At 49.5% G+C, this 17,240-nt stretch overlaps 1 protein-coding gene across 1 annotated transcript in view; it reads left to right on the top strand.

Moving 5' to 3' along the window:
• Positions 1 to 2,047: 2,047 nt before the first annotated feature.
• SPG7 (SPG7 matrix AAA peptidase subunit, paraplegin) overlaps positions 2,048 to 17,240 on the top strand; it is a gene marked incomplete at its 5' end in the record, with an annotated part of 29,294 nt that continues 14,101 nt past the window's right edge. Inside the window, 9 exons of the mRNA XM_079541683.1 lie at positions 2,048 to 2,140; positions 3,939 to 4,041; positions 4,925 to 5,014; positions 9,582 to 9,832; positions 10,821 to 10,960; positions 13,477 to 13,579; positions 15,051 to 15,176; positions 15,490 to 15,652; positions 16,104 to 16,277. Of these exons, the coding sequence (XP_079397809.1) occupies positions 2,048 to 2,140; positions 3,939 to 4,041; positions 4,925 to 5,014; positions 9,582 to 9,832; positions 10,821 to 10,960; positions 13,477 to 13,579; positions 15,051 to 15,176; positions 15,490 to 15,652; positions 16,104 to 16,277 (1,243 nt within the window). The remainder of the gene's footprint in view (positions 2,141 to 3,938; positions 4,042 to 4,924; positions 5,015 to 9,581; positions 9,833 to 10,820; positions 10,961 to 13,476; positions 13,580 to 15,050; positions 15,177 to 15,489; positions 15,653 to 16,103; positions 16,278 to 17,240) is intronic.

Genomic DNA, 17,240 nt, shown 5'->3' with positions numbered 1-17,240 from the left:
ACCCACGCAGGAGTCGCAGTGCAGCCATGGTGATCGCTGGCTGCGCACGGAGCAAAACTTCTCGCCTCTCTCCTTCCTGGCACGGCTTTGCGTTGGCACGAGCAAGGCAAGGACCCCGGCACCCCCTTCCTGGTGGCTCATCATCTGCTTGCCTTTGAGGCACAGTGTGAAAGAGGAATAGGAATTGCGTCAACTCCAGCTATGTGGTATGTCTGAAAATAACCAGTCCTTGCAGATCTGTCACATCCAGGCCGGCGTCTTCTGGCTGAGAAGGTCCCGGACTGAGCCCCACAGACCTGAAATGCTGGTTGCTGCAGTCAGTGAGCCACCTAGGCTCAGCTAGGTGATGGTCTGTGCTGGAGCTGGGACCCATTCAGCTCTCGGTACCTTGCTTAATTAAATGGGTGCAAGTTTGCCTGCACTGAGACTGCAGCAAAAGCATAAGGCAGGCATAACAAAACCCGTTTGGCACCCTGTTGGGTCAGCATGGCAGAAGGCAGGACTGTCCTGTCTAAGCAAACTGCACAGCTTCACTTATAATTGGGCTGTAATTCTATTTTAATGATGCAACTCTTAAAAATAGACAGGCTTAACTAGCAACAGGTCTAATCACAGAATCAGTAGAAGCATATTGTGACATGTCTTGAGCGAAGCTGAGGTAGTGAGGTGCACGGTGCTGGGACCCACAGCTCCTTGTTCCTGGTGCGCTTTGCTGTGGTTGCTGCATCCCATGTTTTCCTACTGGAATTCTCACTCGTCTCTGCTCCATCTGCACAGCCTGTGCTAGAAGGAGCCTTCCCCATCAGTCAGCATTTCTGAACAAGCTATTTCCTCCTTCAAACATAGCTCAAGTGTAAATGACCTCCCAGCGAGCATCCCTCTGCGTGGCAGGTGGAGATGTGACACCCCCCTCTGTCAGGCACCCAGCAAAGAAGGCAGCATAGGCTGGCACAGCACACGCCCTGCTATCATTCCCCAGCCTGAGGGCCACCTCAGGGCCACCACAGCTCTGCAGCACCCATCTCGCCATCGGCTTTGTGCCGTGTCAGACCCGGGCTCCTCGCAGCCTCAAAGGAGCCAGCCACGGGTTTTGCATGGTGTGTGGGTGAGCCTCTCTGCGGGCAGCGCATGTGTCAGGAGAGCCCGGGACCAAGGTGGGCAGCAACGTGGCCACAGAGCAGCTCAGCCTGCCGGCCGTGCCAGGCTCCACGGAGCAGTGTCCCCAGCTGTCACCACCGCCACACTGCCAGCTATGGCCAGCCCCTATGGATTAATTGCAACCGGTTTAATTTTGTGTCTGTAAATTAAGCTGTTTGACGATTAAGCCAGTGATACAGAGACACTTCCAGGAGTGAGGGGGACATTAACATGCTAATAGACCTTGCCGGTGGAAGGTTTGCTTGGATACATCCCAGGGGGCAGATGACAATTAACGTCCTGAGAGACTCTTCTAGAAAGAGGATGCTAATTCGGACCTGCTGGGAAGGAAGAGATCCTCCACACAGATAATTATTTATTACTGTTTTACGTAGCCCTGCAATCTGCAGTTCCAGAATGCCTGACACACGTCAGATGGGCGAGCCGGCAGAGCCAGAGCCAGCAGGGGGGGGAGGGCCAGAAACTGCAGAAACCAGGAGAAACGCAGCAAAGAAGAAACGCGTCTTCCTGCAGGGAGGCCCGTCGGAGGCAGCCGGTGTTTGCGGAGATCGGACCTGCGGCATCCCAGCACAGCAGAAGACTCGCGTGGCAGCGGGGCTGAGGGCACCAGGCCGACGCGGTACGCGGGGCGGTCAGCGGGGATCTCCCTCGGCGACGGCACGGCCCCGCTCCGCTTTCCTCTCCCCGGCCCGCCGCTCCCCGTTGCCGCGGTAACCGCGCGGCACCGCCCCCCGCGTCCGCCATCTTGCGGCATGGCAGCGCGGCCCGCCCGGCCCCAAGATGGCCGCCCGCCCTTCGCCGCCCGCTTCCGTCCCCGCTGAGGCCTGCGGTTCCCGGCGCGGCGCTCCTTCGGCGCTCTCTGGCTGCCGCCTCCTCCCGGGAGCGGGACATGGCGCTGCTTCGGTTCCTGCTGCTGCGGGGCCGCTGCGGCTGGCGGGCTAACCCCGCGGCGTGGGCCCGGCCTCGGCCCCGGGGCCCGCAGGTAACGGGGCTGGGCGGGCGGCCTGGGGAGCGGCGGTTCGCGGCTTTATTTTGTTTCTATTCAGCGCCCGTCGCACAGGGCTGCCGTCCGTACGAGTTATGCATACGCTGCGCGGTCTGCCGCCGGGCCGTCGCCGAGGCTGGCGTTGATCAGAGGCTCTCGGCCCGGGGAGCTGAGCGGGGCCGGAGCTGCGCGGCCTTCGGGGCCCGTCGAGCCCCGCTCCGCAGCACGGCGCCTGGCTGACAGCGAGAGGAAAGGCCGCTTTCCGTTCGCGGTTCCGCCGTCTCCACGCGTTCGTTTTACAGCACAGAGAGCGGTGGGTAGAGAATTGGGAGAGGGCTTTGGCTGCCTCAGAGCAAGTCGCGCAATCCTAGAATCCTTGTGAGGGGACCTTTAAAGGCCGTCTGTCCGACTCCCCTTCAACATGGACGCCACAGCTCCGTCTGCGCTCAGAGCCTTGGCGGTCGGACATCCCTGCACAGCCGGCTCCGGTGCCTCGCCGTGTCACCGAGTGCCCTCTGAAGCTGCGCTCCTGCAGTCCCTGCTGGCTGCTCGGAGTGCCTGGGAGGCTTTCTTCCGTTCCGCGGTGTGTGGAACTGTTGTAATGCTAATTATTAGCTGGGAGAGGCGATTTTTTTTCTCTAAATCCTCAGTAAAGGGTATGGGAAATTAAACGATTCTGAAGATATCCGTGTCAGTGAATGTCATTCAAAGCAAATGTATCTTAATTCGATAGGTTTCAATCCTGGGTCCCAAAATTTTAGGTCTGCAGATCGGAAAATTGCACAGAAAAGCCAGATTGGTATATCTTGTGTGAAGCAATTCAGCTGTGGAGCCTGATGTCCTGATTTCAGCACTGTTTGAGATTAATTCACTGCCTGGGCATCCCAGCAGCCCAAGCAGGAGGTTGGAACAAGATGACCTGTAAGGTCCCTTCTGACTCAAGCTGTTCTGTGATTCTATGAGCTAGGCCTCCTGCAGGACCCAATGCTCTGTGCTTCAGTGCAGGGATCAAGCACAGGCAGCCCAAGTAGGCAGTGGAAGAACAGTTGTGGGGTTGCTGAGTGCATCATGCCAGCTTTCCAGCTGCCTCAGTTCTGTGGTCAATTTAAATTAGCCCACACTGCTCCATCCCAAAAAGCACTGATGCCGACACAACAGCAGTTGTGTTGCTGCCTAGCAGGTGAGGAAAAGGTGAGGGATTTTAACTTAGTTGTTGCTGTCTGGTTTGCTGCACAGCAGCTTGCCTCTGTGCCATAGAGGGAGTCCTACAGCTGAGAAAGGGGAAGGCTTGTGTTTACTCAGGGTATTAGTTTGTGTCAACTTTCAGATGCTGTGAAATTGCCCTTAAACGCGAATTTAAGCTGTAGGCTTGCTGCTGAATTCCCATGGGGAAAAAGTTGTGTTACAGTTGTGAACAGGGCTACAATGTAGTAATGCTTAAGGTTTTCTGCTATGGGGTTGTACTGCGTGTGAGGAGTTGATTTCCCACCTGTCTCTACAGAGTTTAGAGCAGGGCTACAGCAAGGAACCCGGTCGCAGTTTTCAAGTGTCTTGAGTATATGCTTGTATTTATAGCAGTGCTTTCTTTAAACTGGATTGTAAACAACATCTTCACAGTCACATGGCAAGTTCATAGCACAACCAGGAATAATGTTTGGGCTTCCAGCTGCCAGCCCTGTGACTTACCCACAGTATTTTCATGTTCAGAAGTCTTTGTCTCCTGGGATCTGGGGCTGGTAAGCAGTCGCAGTACTTTTCCAATAGCTGTCTTTTTTTTTTTTATCTTCCTCTTCAGGGCCTTCTGTCACAAACACTTTCCCCCACGTGTCGAGGTCTGGGTGGAGTCCTACTGAAACAGCGCCTCATTCGAGATCCAGCCAGGCTTTGGAATCTCTTGGGTGAGTCCTGAAGAGCAACTGTACAGGTGGAGGAGAAATTTCCTTCCTTGTCATTCCTCAAGCTGAAATCCAGCTGTGCTGTTCTTGGCTTTGAGATCAGTGTTCTGGCTTATTGTTTGGTGGCAGAGAGGAACAGTGGCACCTTTCCACAAGGAGCTCGGTGTGATGCAGTAAGCACTGCAGTCCTTAGTCATTTAAGAACAGCAGACTTCAAACTGGAGAATCTTCCTGTGTCTCATTAGCAAAGCCTAAGAGGAAAATATCATTCACTGTGAGAAATAGAAGCTATCGTCCTTAAATCAGTTGCTTTGCTTCTCTCATTTTTTTGTGTTTTCTTGGCCACAAAGCTTTCACTTCATTGTTCTGTAGCAGCTACTCTGAGTTTGATCGTTTGTTGCCATGATTTCTTGGCTTTTATTAGAGAATCCCAGCAGCATGTTCTGAGAAACCTGCCTTTACCTCCAGCACTCCAGGTTTCCTTTAGCATGCATTTCCAGCTCCAGCACGAGGCTGCTTTTAACTGACCGTACCAGTTAACATCAGCTGTGCCTTGAGGAGTGTTTGAATGTTCCAGTACTGGACACGTTTCTCCAGATGATTTTCTTTGCCGTACTAAAATCATGTCTGAACAAACTCGTGTCTTCAGTTGGATTGTTGAGAAGTATGCGTTATATAAGGAAACTGGAGGAGTCTGTCCCTCCCATTGCTCCCTCTTACGAGGCTGTCTCATTTTCTTGGCACGCAGACGAAGCTGTGCTCTGGGGTGGGTGTGGACCTTGGATTTCTGTGCACTTGGAGCTCCTGTGTTTCTGCTGCCCTTGGTCCACCTCTCTCTGTCACCTGAGGTCTGTGGTGGTGACTGTGTAACTCTGCTTGCCTGCAGGTAGCACTTACTATTTCACTACTTCAAGCTGCCAAAGGAGTAACCATAAGAATGGAGGATTCAAAAAGAAATCTCCAAAGGAGGAGGAGGGTATGTATGTGCCAAAAGCATGTTTAATGGCATGAATCTGCTGTGAGGGATAAAAGTGGGCAGCATGGGAGGGTGATGGTAGTGCTTATCTCTGGGCACTACAGATTTGTTCCTGTGGCTAAGAGGAAGTGTGAAGGGGTGCACTGTCTTAGCTGCTGGAATGCTAACGCAGGCTGCAGAACTGATTTGTGAAAGGTGCCACTTTGCATTCTGTGCAAATAATGTCATTGATTTGGATTTTTTGCTTTAATTTTGCCACTTTACAGAAGGGAATGGGATTTGCAGAGTTTCAGCCTGGAGGTTTTGGTGTGGAGCACTGACTGAACGAGGAGCTGAATGTTAACATGAATTGAAACTGGAATCTCTTGTTCTGTTTTCCTTCTTTGTGGATGTGTTGGCTTCTAGAGGTTTACAGAGCTCGAATTTAACAACAGATTGCTTAGAGAGTTCTTAGCTGTGTTACTTGGGGCACTTGCTCAGACTTTCTCTTTTCCTAAAGCAGGTGTTCCTGGACACTGGGCTGTTGTTTGCTTTGGGTTGTTGTTGCATATCTTGCACTGTCTAATCCCCAGGTGTCCCGGCATAAAGGATATGCTGAAAATTGATGGCATCTCACTAATCGTGTCCTGAAACCTATGGAGCTGTGTGGCATGCCAGGTTACATGGAGAAGTCAAGGGGTGCGGTGTGCCCTCTGTGCACCTGGAGCTATTGGGGGGAGGAGAGAGGCCAATGAAATGGCACTAAGAAGGAGCAGGGGTGTGAAATAGCACTTGGGTTCTGGGCAAAGGCCTTGCAGGACTTCCACCAGGCCCAGTGTTTTGATCCCTGTGTCTTCTACAACTTGTCTCATAGCAGTGGGTTCTCCCCAAAGACTTTTCAAATTGGAGCTGATTTGTGGGTGTCCCTTTTGAGCAGCGGCGTTGTTGGCAATCTTTTCCTATTTGTAGATTGACAACAGCTGTGCATTCCATTTCAAAAGTGTAATTTGACTCTTCTTTTCCAATTCTGTAAGGAAAATCCTCTGCTCGTTTGTGAATGCATTCGCTTTCCCTCTATCCTCCCAAGATCCAAAGTGCTTACAAGGCTTCTAGGATCTCTGTTGGCTGTTTTCAGACTCTGTGGTGCAGTTTTTAGCTGGAAGTCCCACAGCTGAGTTTACTTTTATCTGTTTATTTTTTTAAGAAAGGTGTCAGAAGTTGTGCAGACGAAGGCCTCGTCCTTGTGTCTTGTCAGTAGTGTTTGCAGAAGCATTAAAGTCCTGAGTGTTTTCTTCCTTCTGTGGCTTTAGTGATGCTTGCAGGGGCTGTTGCTGCCTGAGACTTGTTGGATGTCTGTGTGCTGCTTTGTCCTGAGCTGGGATAAGCCGTGTGTAGATGGAGCACCAGACATCTGCTGCACGTGGGAAGGCACGTCACGCTCCTACACGTTGTGCTGTAGAGCTTTACCTGGCTATCATCAGGTTATGCAGTAGCTTGGCTTCTCCCTCGTTGTCCTTAAACACAGTGGTAGAACCCTCTCGAATGAACTGACGTGTGAAGTGGAAGCAGTGAGAGGCTGATGCCTTCAGCCTGACCCGTGCCATTGCACGCCGTCTCTCGAAGCCCAGAGCTGTGGCTTCGTCAGTGGGTCCGTGTGACATTGGTTGGGTGCACGGGGACACGAGTGCAGTGTGGCACAGTCCTTGTTGGAGAAGTGTGACACAGAGCTGGGGCGCTTCTCGTTAGTGCTTCTCGTTAGTGAGACCACCCAGGCTGGCGGTGTGCGCAGCGCCTGAAGAACCGCGGCTGGTCAAATTAGTAAACAGTAACATGCTGCGTTCTGTGGCCTCTTTTCTCCTGTGATTAATGGATAGCTTGACTTTGGGAGGTGGAATGCTACCCCATGTCTCCAGGGGAATGTTCGTCTCTGCAGTAATTATTAAAAAGAACTCTTCAAACTGTCAGTGCAGCCCTTGCAAGATTTTAATCAGAGAGTTCAGATCTGGGGTTAATGGCAAATCATTGCTTCGTGGAGGCTCTCAGAGACTGAAGAGCTGGAAGAGTTCCCACAGCTGTTGCTGGTGAGTGTCACATCCAGTGCCTGGTTCTCATTTGCTGGGTGTTGTGGTGGGGAGGCTTATGGTGCAATGTGTGAATGTTGCTCTGTAAAGACGGTCACATTTTGCATAAACTAAGAGATAGATTAATTTTGTTCTTAATTAAATGCAGGGTGGAAGAAAGCCTTGCATTGTCTTGTAGCTTTCCAGCCATTTCTGAGACGACTCAGCTGTGGGTTGAACATCTGAGCGTTGAGGTGTGAGGTGCCTAGCGGTTCTCTCTGTAGTGACAGCATCCTCAGCTGTCTGTGCCTTAGAACGTGTTTGTTTGCATCCCATCTGAAACTCAGTACAGAGAAGTGCTTTAGCCACAGCTGGTGCTGAGATCTTCAAGGAGTTTGCACAGCCATAGACAGACTTTCTTCATGTCTGCACTTGTTTCTCTGCAGTTTTCTTTTAAAACCCTTTTATTTACAACTTGCCCAGTAGTTGAGGACAGTGCCCGCACTGAGGCCTCTACCATGCTGTATTTTCATTTTCTTTCATCAAACTGTACTGGGTGTCAACCTGCAGGGTTTTCTTATTAATTGCAGTGTTCTCACAAAGCTGGATCTAGCAGATAACGCACAGGTGAGCAGAAGGCATCAAAGAAGGGGGCGGATGGGCTGGACGCGGTGTCTGATCTTGTGTTTTGGAATCACAGCCTTATCTGAAAAGCAGCACTGTTTCTATTTAGGAACGAAGCTTTCCTGTTGGACGTGGAGCAGGGCTGAAAAATGATGCTGTGCATCTGAAGGGCACGCTGCTTTTTTTAGCAGCTGCCTGGGTCATATGTTTGTCCCTTGGTTTTGTCGTGCCCTGCGTGGGCTCTGATTGGTGCTCAGTGATAAATGCTGGTGTCGCAGCGTTTGTGAGGAGCTGGCAAATAAATCCCATCTGAGCTGCAGCAGGCAGATGTGCCTGCAGTCCAGTGGCACAGAATTAATTTATTCCTGGGAGCAGAACGGTGCTTTGTATGCCGTGTTGCTGTCGGCTTTAAATTGCGAATCAAGAATGAGCAGTAAATGATATCTATTGAGAGCTTCACCTATCTGTAGGAAGAGAGATCGGTCGTCATCTAACGTGGCAAGCACTAGCTGGCTGCTGGCACTGAGCAGCACTGCCGGGAATTCTGCCTTTTCATGTGCACCACCAAAGTGCTGGGAGCTGAAAAAGGCTGTGGGGGCAAACCCTGGGTGTAAACCATCCCTTCCTCTCGTGTCGTCAGGTCAGTTGTGCAGGAGAGGCGCAGGAACACGTCTCATGTTTAAATACCAATCTAATGTTTAAGTGATACAGACCCGCAGTGTGGAGAGTTACCAGGCCTGTGTAAGAGTGAAGTCATACAGCGAGGGGGAGAATGTGCTGTTCTGTTAAGGTAATGAGATTGATTTGTAGCGTGTTTCAGCCCGTGGATAAATTGCACGTTGCTTCTCCTGTGCTGGTTTAGATTTACTGCAAATGCAGATATTTTCTTAAGTAGTAAAACTGTTGTTGGTCTTGTGATGCAGGGTGCCAGCAGATCAGGAGTGCAGCTGGAAGCAGTTATACCTTGCAGTGCTGTGCTGCATCATTGAGCAGTGCTGCTAAGGCTGGTTTTATTCTGCCCTAATATTTTTCTAGTAGCTATGGAACAGGACAAAGAACAGCAAACAGGACTAGGCAGAGCAGAAGGGTGGTACTCAGAACTGAGCTGTAGTCATAATTTGTAACAAGAAAGGTCTGATGGCTTTATTTGGTCCACGTCTGTAATAGGCTGGGGAAGTGAGGTAGTCCTTCATTTCAGGGCAGAATGGCAGTGGTGGGGTTGTGACAGGTATGGAGGACTGTGACCATCCGAAGTGCCCTGCAGCAGGGTTGGGCTGCCTAAAAACAGGGAGCTGCAAGATTGCTGAGTCTCTTCAGACGTGCTGAAATTTGAAAGCATTGGGCTTTTTTGCCTCGCTGGTGCTTTGATTCCTCCTCTTCCCAAGGCTGCACTTAAGAGGCGATTCTCCATTGTCTGCAGTCTGTGTAGGCAGTGCCTCACTGCGTGGCTTTGGGGGCACGGGGCACAGCTGTGTGTAGCTGTGGTAAAACAGACTGGGTTGGAAAGCAGCAGTGTGGTGCACCCAGGTTCTTGCTGGCCAGTGGGGTGCAAAATTTGCCTCTTTGCAGGTGGCTGCTAGGTTTACGACTGAGTGTGCTCTTATAGCCAGGCTTCTGCCCCACTGCTGCCCGTGCGTACAGCCTAGGCCCTGGGAAAGCAGAAAGGGCTGCAAGTGTAATGTAAGCCAAAAACCTGGCTCACTGTGTAACCTTGAGCAAATCACACAACCGAGCTGAAAAATGGCCTGTGTGTGGTGCAAGTCAGGTGCTGCCTCTGGGTACGGTGCTTCCGGGGTACTGCTGCACTCATCTTTGTACAGCACTGCCCCTCTGCTGGACGGAAAGCTCTGTGCTGACGTGTGGAAATTTTTCTTTGATTTAATTTTATTTTTTTTTCCCTAAAGAGGAAGAGAAGCGCAGGAGAAGGGAAAATCAGATGCACCTTGAACGCCTGCGGGCTCTGCTCATCATTACTTTAATAGTGCTGCTGTTTCGATTCACGCTCAGCGAGAACAGAGAAGGGACCAGCATCTCCTGGAATTACTTCATCAGTGAGATGCTGTCAAAGGGGGAGGTCCAGAGGATCGAAGTGGTTCCAGAGAGTGATATTGTGGAGATCTACCTGCACCCGGGAGGCACTCCGCGTGGACAAGTCGTGAGTGACTTTCTGCCATTGCAATGGATGGTCGCAGATTGTCTTAGATCTGAGGTGATCTGAGAGAAAAAGAACTGAATTAGTAAATGGTTATAAAACTTTAGCAGATAAATTTGCTCTTTCCTCACTTTTCCTCTTTCTTCTGTGTGAAGCTCAGGGGGTTCTGTTACTCCTATCAACCTGGAATTTAAACTGTAGGAGTAATTGACAGTGACCTGAAGGAAATGTTATGGATGTTTAAAAAGCTGGAGAAATTCCCCAGTTCTTTCTCACCAGCTCTGCCTGGTTCATCGAAAGGAGTTAAGGTCTTGTTCCTAGATCTAGTTTAATTTTTTTTTCTCCTGTTTGGATTTTAGGTTCGGTTGCTCTGTCAAATCAAGAAGGAAGTGCAGACTTCCTTCTTAAATCTGAAAAAGAGCAAAGCTTATTCACATCTTGTGTAACTTTGCAGGGCAGCCGCCAAGAATCAATACAAACTAACTTGAGGGATTCAAATATTGTTCCTTGGTTCACCTCGCTTAGCTCAGTGATTTTTATGATCCATTTGCAAGCTGCTGGATGAAATTAATTTCTGAGCAAGACATAGGAAGGAACAACATCCAAAATGCCTCCTTCTCAATGATGTAGTTTTCCAGATGTATTACGAATTTTTGGCTGGGCCCAAAGATAGCCCTGTAATTGGGTTTGGAATGCTAACTCCATCCTGCAGCTTGCCCACGAAGACACGATGTCCCCTTGTTCCTACAGAGCTGAGACTCAGGAAAGCACAGAAGGCGAGGTCTAAGGGGCTGCAGAGCCTGGCCTTGTCCCCGACTTCCCTTGGAGTCCCTCTGTTTGTTATCTGCCCATTATTTCATTGGTGTGGCCAACAAAGGATGTAACGATGCTGACTGTCTGGCTCGGCCATGCTGTGCACCCCTTCTGCTGGTGGTTGCCCTTATAGCACGCTCACACTGTCCTCATGCTGCTTCTCCTTGCATGTCTCCAGAACCTGACCCTGCTGTACACCATGCGAGTGGCAAACATTGACAAGTTTGAAGAGAAGCTGAGAGCTGCGGAGGACGAGCTGAATATTGATGAGAGAGAGAGAATCCCTGTTTCCTACAAACACCCCGGCTTTTACGGAAAGTACGAGCTGATATCATGCTTACTGTTTATTTTATGTTGGCAACAACATCCCTCACTTGGAAAGTTCCTTCCAACTGAACGTTATGTAAATAGAAAGCAAAAGAAGTGGTCCCTGTTTGGAGCAGGTCTTTCAGAAGTGCTCTAGTTGTGCTGTAACGTTTCAGAACTGAGAGTCCCAAGGAGGTGTGTGGAACCACAGCGTGTAACAGACCAGAATGTTTCAGCTCAGTGTCAGCAGCTCTGAGGAAAGCCTGATTCGAGTGCAGTAATGGGTCCTGTGAGAGAGGAATCCTGACTCAACCAGTGTGCTGTCAGACCCTGCTGAATGGTGGTGGTGCAGTCGGCCTTCCCCCATTTAAACGCCTTGAGGACGGCCTGTGGCGGTGGTTCAGTCTGCAAAAACAAATACCCAGTTTGGGCCTGTTCCCCAAATGGCCGTGGCTCAGAGGACAGCCTGTGCTGGTGCTGGCTCCTGCTGTGAGCAGCATACTGAGCAGAGCAGCTCTGCTGCTAAGATGCAAAATCTCAGTGAGAGAGAAGTACTTCTCTTAAACTTTCTGTTACCTGAACCCAAGATCTTCTGCTTTTAAAAACAATAGTAATTAAGAAGTCAGTGCTCAAATAAACAGCAAAGAGCAAGAGAGAAAGCCTGTCAAAAGACTGCCGTGCTCCAGCCAGGCTTCATCCTGTTCTTCCCTGTGATGTACAAGTGTGGCTGTTTGCTGCTGATGTGGTTTATTTATCCTCCTGTTAGGGCTGGCAGCTTGTTTTTACAAGGTAGGATTTATGGAGTCCAGGGCACAGGACTGATCTGTGGGGCTTGCTCACTGGGCTGTTGGACAGACCACCTCCAGCACTGATGGCTGCTACTGCTGCAGAAAGATGCTTTCCATCAGCATATGAGGCTGGTGTTTGGAGAGCTCTCAACTCATTGCTGAGTCTGAAGTACTGGAGATGCAGCACGGTAGTTCTGCTTGCCAAGTAGAGCAATCCTATATCTAACAACCAAGAAAGATAGTTTCATACTGCTGCAATTGTCTGCCAAGGTGGTCTGGTCACCTGCTTGCACCCCATGCAAAGATCTGCATCTTCTGCTTTCAGAAGCCCCAGGGGTTTGCAGTGTGGCATCATTCCCCTGGTGGTGGGGAGGCAGCCTTTCCTTGCAGGTGCCTCACCAAAGTGTGAAATAAATGCCATGTTTGTCTATGAGGAAGATACCTGGAGAGCAGTTTGTCTAATTGCTTGTCCTCTGAGCAACATCTTTGCAATTTTAATGCATTACTTACATGGACATAGGTAAACTTCTCAAATTGCTCGTGCAGGATGAAGTCTTCAGTTCATATTGAGGGCTTGCCAATTTTTGTCAGACTTTTAAGAAGAGTAAATTGAACTGTTGAAGTCAGCCAGCACCACCAGCTGCTTCCCTTGCTCCTGAAAAGAGTTCTTTAGAACACACAGCGGAGTCTGAATCCTCTCTGAGGAGACGTCAGAGTCAGGAGTTTAACCTGCGAGGCACTGTGTACTTATGGCTTGCATTCAGTTTACTTTCAGAGCTGGGCACTTGATGCATTTCAGAATTAATCCTCTGCTTGCACAGTTGACAAATTGGAGGTGACTTTCAGCTTTCAGCGTTGCCTAGGAGCTCTCACTGAGAAGAAACAAATGCAGCTGGGGATAATATAGCATGTGCTGGTCCCCTTGTTTCAGTAAATCATTTATTTCAGAGGCATGGCACACATATTCCTAGTTCAAAGATAAGGAACTGAAGTGAGGTGAGGGCAGATCATTTCATGGGGTCAAGCAGGGCTCGTGCAGCAGAGCAGGGGCTGAGGTAGGGCTTCTCAAGTCCCAGCCCGGCATCTGACATGTCGGATAATTTTTCCTCTTATTAAAAGTATCCTGAGTGTAGAGCTCAGGAAGTTCTGTCCTCAGCATGTTTGTCTCATAAGCGCATTAGGCTTGCACTGTCAGCTTGGCTCTGCCTCTCCCTTCTAATGCAATAGTTACTGCAAAGGATGCAGAAAATTCGTTATGTTGGTTGCTGGTCCTTCTGTCAGAAGGACTTGTGAGAGACTGGGCCAGGCTGAGCTGAGCAGGCTGCATAGCAGCTCCATCCTGGAGGCTTGCACTGGGATTTTGTGCCAGGAGTGGGCAGTTAGAAGCAGCCTGATGTTTCTGGACATGGGATGGGACTGCCAGCACCACCAGCCCTGCTCAGGATGCAATCTGACTCCTGAAGGGCCTGCCTGTTTGATAAGCAAAATGCCTCTGAAGCAAGGGGTCAATGGGAATTGCTTCTGCAGCCATAGCAGTGTGGGTCAGTGTCTTCTGTGAAACTTCAGAAGCTGTGCAATGGTTGGGGCTTTGTTACACCTGTGTAAATGGATGCTCATGGCTGCGTTTCTAGCCTAAGTGTCAGGACCTTGTAAAACACTAAAAATAGGAACACTGCATATTATTTACTGAGCTGTGGCTGCATGCTGCAGTTTGTACCTGTCTCGCCTTTGTCCTTTCAGTGATGTCATTTCCCTGGTAGTGACACTTGTGGCTGTGTCCATGCTGTGGAGCCTCTTCCGCCTCATAAGGGTTGCGGGCCGGGCAGGAGGATTCAATGCTTTTGTGAGTATCCTGGCTCTTTCTGTTGCTTTGCATCCTGTGAGTAGTCTTGTCCCCTGGCCTGACCTCCTCCCTTTTCCCCAGCAAAGTCAACACAGATTGAGAGTTAACTGATGTGCCAGGGACGCTTCAGTCTTGATACATCTCATGTCTTTTCCTGTCCTGATCGTCTGACCAGATCGTACAGTAACTGGCCTTAGTGGAGGCCCTTTCTTTCCCCAGTGGCAGGAAGGGCTGAGCTCAGTGAATTTGCAGTCCAGTTTGCTCTGCTATTTTCAAAGCTCGTTAATGAGTTGCAGCTGCAGATGGTGTTTTTCACTGGGTCCTGCCAATATGCCTCCCATACAGCCAGGAGTAGGGATTGCTGCTTTTTGCAAAATGAATTCTCAATTTATAAAGTATGTTCAGATTCTGGATTTCATTATGTGTTGGCCTGTTCCCCTCACGCCACATGGCTCACTTGCAACATCAGTTAAATCTCCTCCTACCCTCCTCCCTTGCCCGGATCAGCTGATGAAACTGTGTAGAAATCAGCCCTGGGTGTGCTGCTATCGACCGCAGGGGCTTGGGGCTGAAAACAGTGGTGTATTCAGTCCCTTGCTGGATTTCCCACTCAGTATCCTCTGAAGTTCTCCTCTGGCTTTGAGATTCTCTTTATACAAAGGGGTACAGCTGCTTGGAAGAGAATAGTTTAAAGAAATGCTGAGTAATGAGGGCCTTGAGGATTCATTTCTGCCCTTGGGTAAGTGGGGCAGCAAGGTCCTGCATGTTTAACTCTTCATTTGGATAAACATGTTTCTAAGGCATGAGAAGCTGTAAACCTTCTTCTCAAAGCAAACAAAAAATCCCAAGTAACTGTTTTCAGCAGGACATAATGAGCAGTTACTAGCAGAGTGTTGAACTAAACTCTTGTTTTGGCTGTCGCTGTGGCTTAACACGCACCAGGAGGCTGAGATGTGCTGCCTGTTCAATTGGAGAGCCTGCAGTTGTGTCCCTGCTGTTGCAGGAGAAACTGATTGGACACTGATGCAAAATGCCTGTTTGCACACGTTTGCAGGGCAGTGTTGGCATTTATTTACTTCTGATGCATACTCCTTAAAGCTGTACCTGTCCTGGATGTGATAAGGACCAGAGCATTTAAGAGTCTGGGGGAGAGGATATTAATTAAGGTTTGGGGCATTCTGCGTGTTTTTATTAAGTTTTTCTGCTCGGTCTGTGGGAAGTTGAGCTGGGTTGTGTTGGAAGTACTACTGCAGGTTTACTTTTCTTCTCACCAAATATTGATCAGTAAAGCTCAAGTCAGCAGTCTGCAGTCTGGCTGTGAAGTGTTTCCAGAGCAGGAGTAACTACCAGCAGTGCATTGGTGGGCGTTGTAATGGTCTTTGTTAGGGGCAGCTGTACCTGTGCTGTCGCTTGCAGTATAGCAAGCAGGCTGTCCAGAGAGCATCTTCAGTTCTTGTGCTGCTTTCCACAGAATCAGCTGAAAATGGCTCGTTTCACCATTGTGGATGGAAAATCCGGGAAAGGGATTGGCTTCAAGGATGTAGCAGGAATGCACGAGGCAAAAATGGAAGTCAAAGAATTTGTGGACTACTTGAAGGTATAACAAAGCAAGCACTGCCTGTGTTCTGGGATGGAAGGTTAACCTGGGGAGGAGAGAATATTTGTTCTCTTTATAACACGTGATACCGAGCAGCCTTTGTTTAAAAAAAGCTGGAAACTCTTTTCTGCTGTGATCAACGTGACTCAATCTCTACTTCCAGTTCTGTAACAGACTGCAGATGTGGCTGCTCCTATTATGAGCTCAGGGTCGGTCAGGATGAAAACAATGTCAAGAAGTTCTGGAAAACCACGTTCTTGAGCAGATGTGTGATGTGAGCTGAGGATCTGACACAGCTGTGTTGTTCCTACAGAATCCTGATCGCTACCTGCAGCTCGGTGCCAAAGTGCCCAAGGGTGCCTTGTTGCTTGGACCACCAGGCTGTGGGAAGACGTTGTTGGCAAAGGCAGTGGCCACAGAAGCACAGGTGCCTTTCTTGGCCATGGCGGGCTCCGAATTTGTGGAGGTGATAGGAGGTAAGCTTTGCAGGAGGGAGGGGATGGAGGTTGCTTGGAGAATGCTGTCTGGATCCCTCAAAAAGGAGAGTTTCCTCAATGCTTTGCATGAGGAGGATGAGTTAGGTATTTCTGCTGAAAACATACAGGTTTTCAGTGATAGCAGATAGTTAATTATGTAGTCCTGAAACACGTTTTCTCTGACTTGCTAGTTGCTTCCTTCTCACAGAGGGAAACCATGGGTCTCCACCTGAAAGCATTATCTTGCCTCCTGACTTGCCTCTACTCCACGTTGAGCAGGATCTGAGGAGCTAAGATAGGAGTTCTGGGGCTAGTTCTTTGTGTCTGGCACGTTGAAGGGGTCACACAGTGAGGGTTTGGTCAGGATTGGGTGCCTTTTGGATCCTTGATTCCTGCTCTACAGCTAACAGTTTTAGCTGGTTTGAAGCTGATTTCTTCTCTTTTTGTGTAGGTCTGGGAGCTGCACGAGTCCGCAGCCTGTTCAGAGAAGCACAGGCTCGTGCACCCTGCATTGTGTACATCGATGAAATTGATGCTGTGGGCAAGAAGCGCTCAACTAATGTGTCTGGTTTCGCCAATGCTGAGGAGGAGCAGACCTTAAATCAGCTGCTGGTGGAAATGGATGGTCAGTATTTCTTCCTTGGCATTTGAGCCTTTGTTACCTTGAAGATCCAGGCACGTTGTTCTGTTTGAATTTGCCATGCCTCCTTAGTGTTCTCAAAGTATTCAGCGTTGCGTTCCCTGGAGCAAGGCTTGCTTGTACTTCACAGCACATTCAGTCTGTAAGCTCGGCACTACAGCTTGCTCATGTCTGTGTTCAAAGACCCTCTGGGTGGCAAGTGAGAACTGTTTGGGACCCCTTTTGGGAAGGGCTGTGGCCCTGAAGGCCAGGTGAATTTACATCTAGCAAACTTAAAAACCCTGGAACCTTGAATGAGCTATTTTTGTGACTGTACTCCTACAGAGTCAGAAGAGAATGTACTGTCACATTCAGAGTGAATTCGCCCCAGTAACCACACGAGTGTCCACCTGCTAATAAAACTGATGGAAAACAGGCACTAGATATCAAGGCTGGCAGAGGGCAGCAACCCCAAGGATTCATACTGCAGTGAATGGCTTCAGTTCAGGAGTGTTTTCCCACTGTCAGGTAGAGAGGAGTTGTTTGCAGTACTGAGCAACAGGAAGAGAAAGAATTGGCAGCAAGGGCAGTAGTGTCTTCAGCTGGTAATGTTTAGTTCCAGCTGGCCATTAAAAGCTGTCGAATACCTGCTTGCTCTGTCTGACAGGTGGTGTTTTAAAGCCTGACAAGGGCTGAAGTTTAGCTGTTCCAGAGGGATGCATGCAATGAAATGCATTCATTCTCCTTTCTTTGGCCTGTTCTCATGTTGCTTGCCTGCAGGATGCCTGTCTAAGGTGGGAGGGAGAAGCTTTGCACACAACTCCTGGTTAGGTGCTGCTCTTCTGGATGCTTTCTGAATGTACTGCGTATGGAATCAACCATTTCCTCGGACACAAATGCCAAAAAGAACAATTCTTTGTTCTTAGTCATAACTCTGTCAGAGCCTGCAGCCCTGACCTAAGTCTCATT

Source organism: Tetrao urogallus, assembly GCF_951394365.1.
Source record: "Tetrao urogallus genome assembly, chromosome: 12".
Lineage (NCBI taxonomy): Eukaryota > Metazoa > Chordata > Aves > Galliformes > Phasianidae > Tetrao > Tetrao urogallus.
The sequence above is the reverse complement of the archived record's forward strand: the minus strand, read 5'-3'. Positions and strand labels throughout refer to the sequence as shown.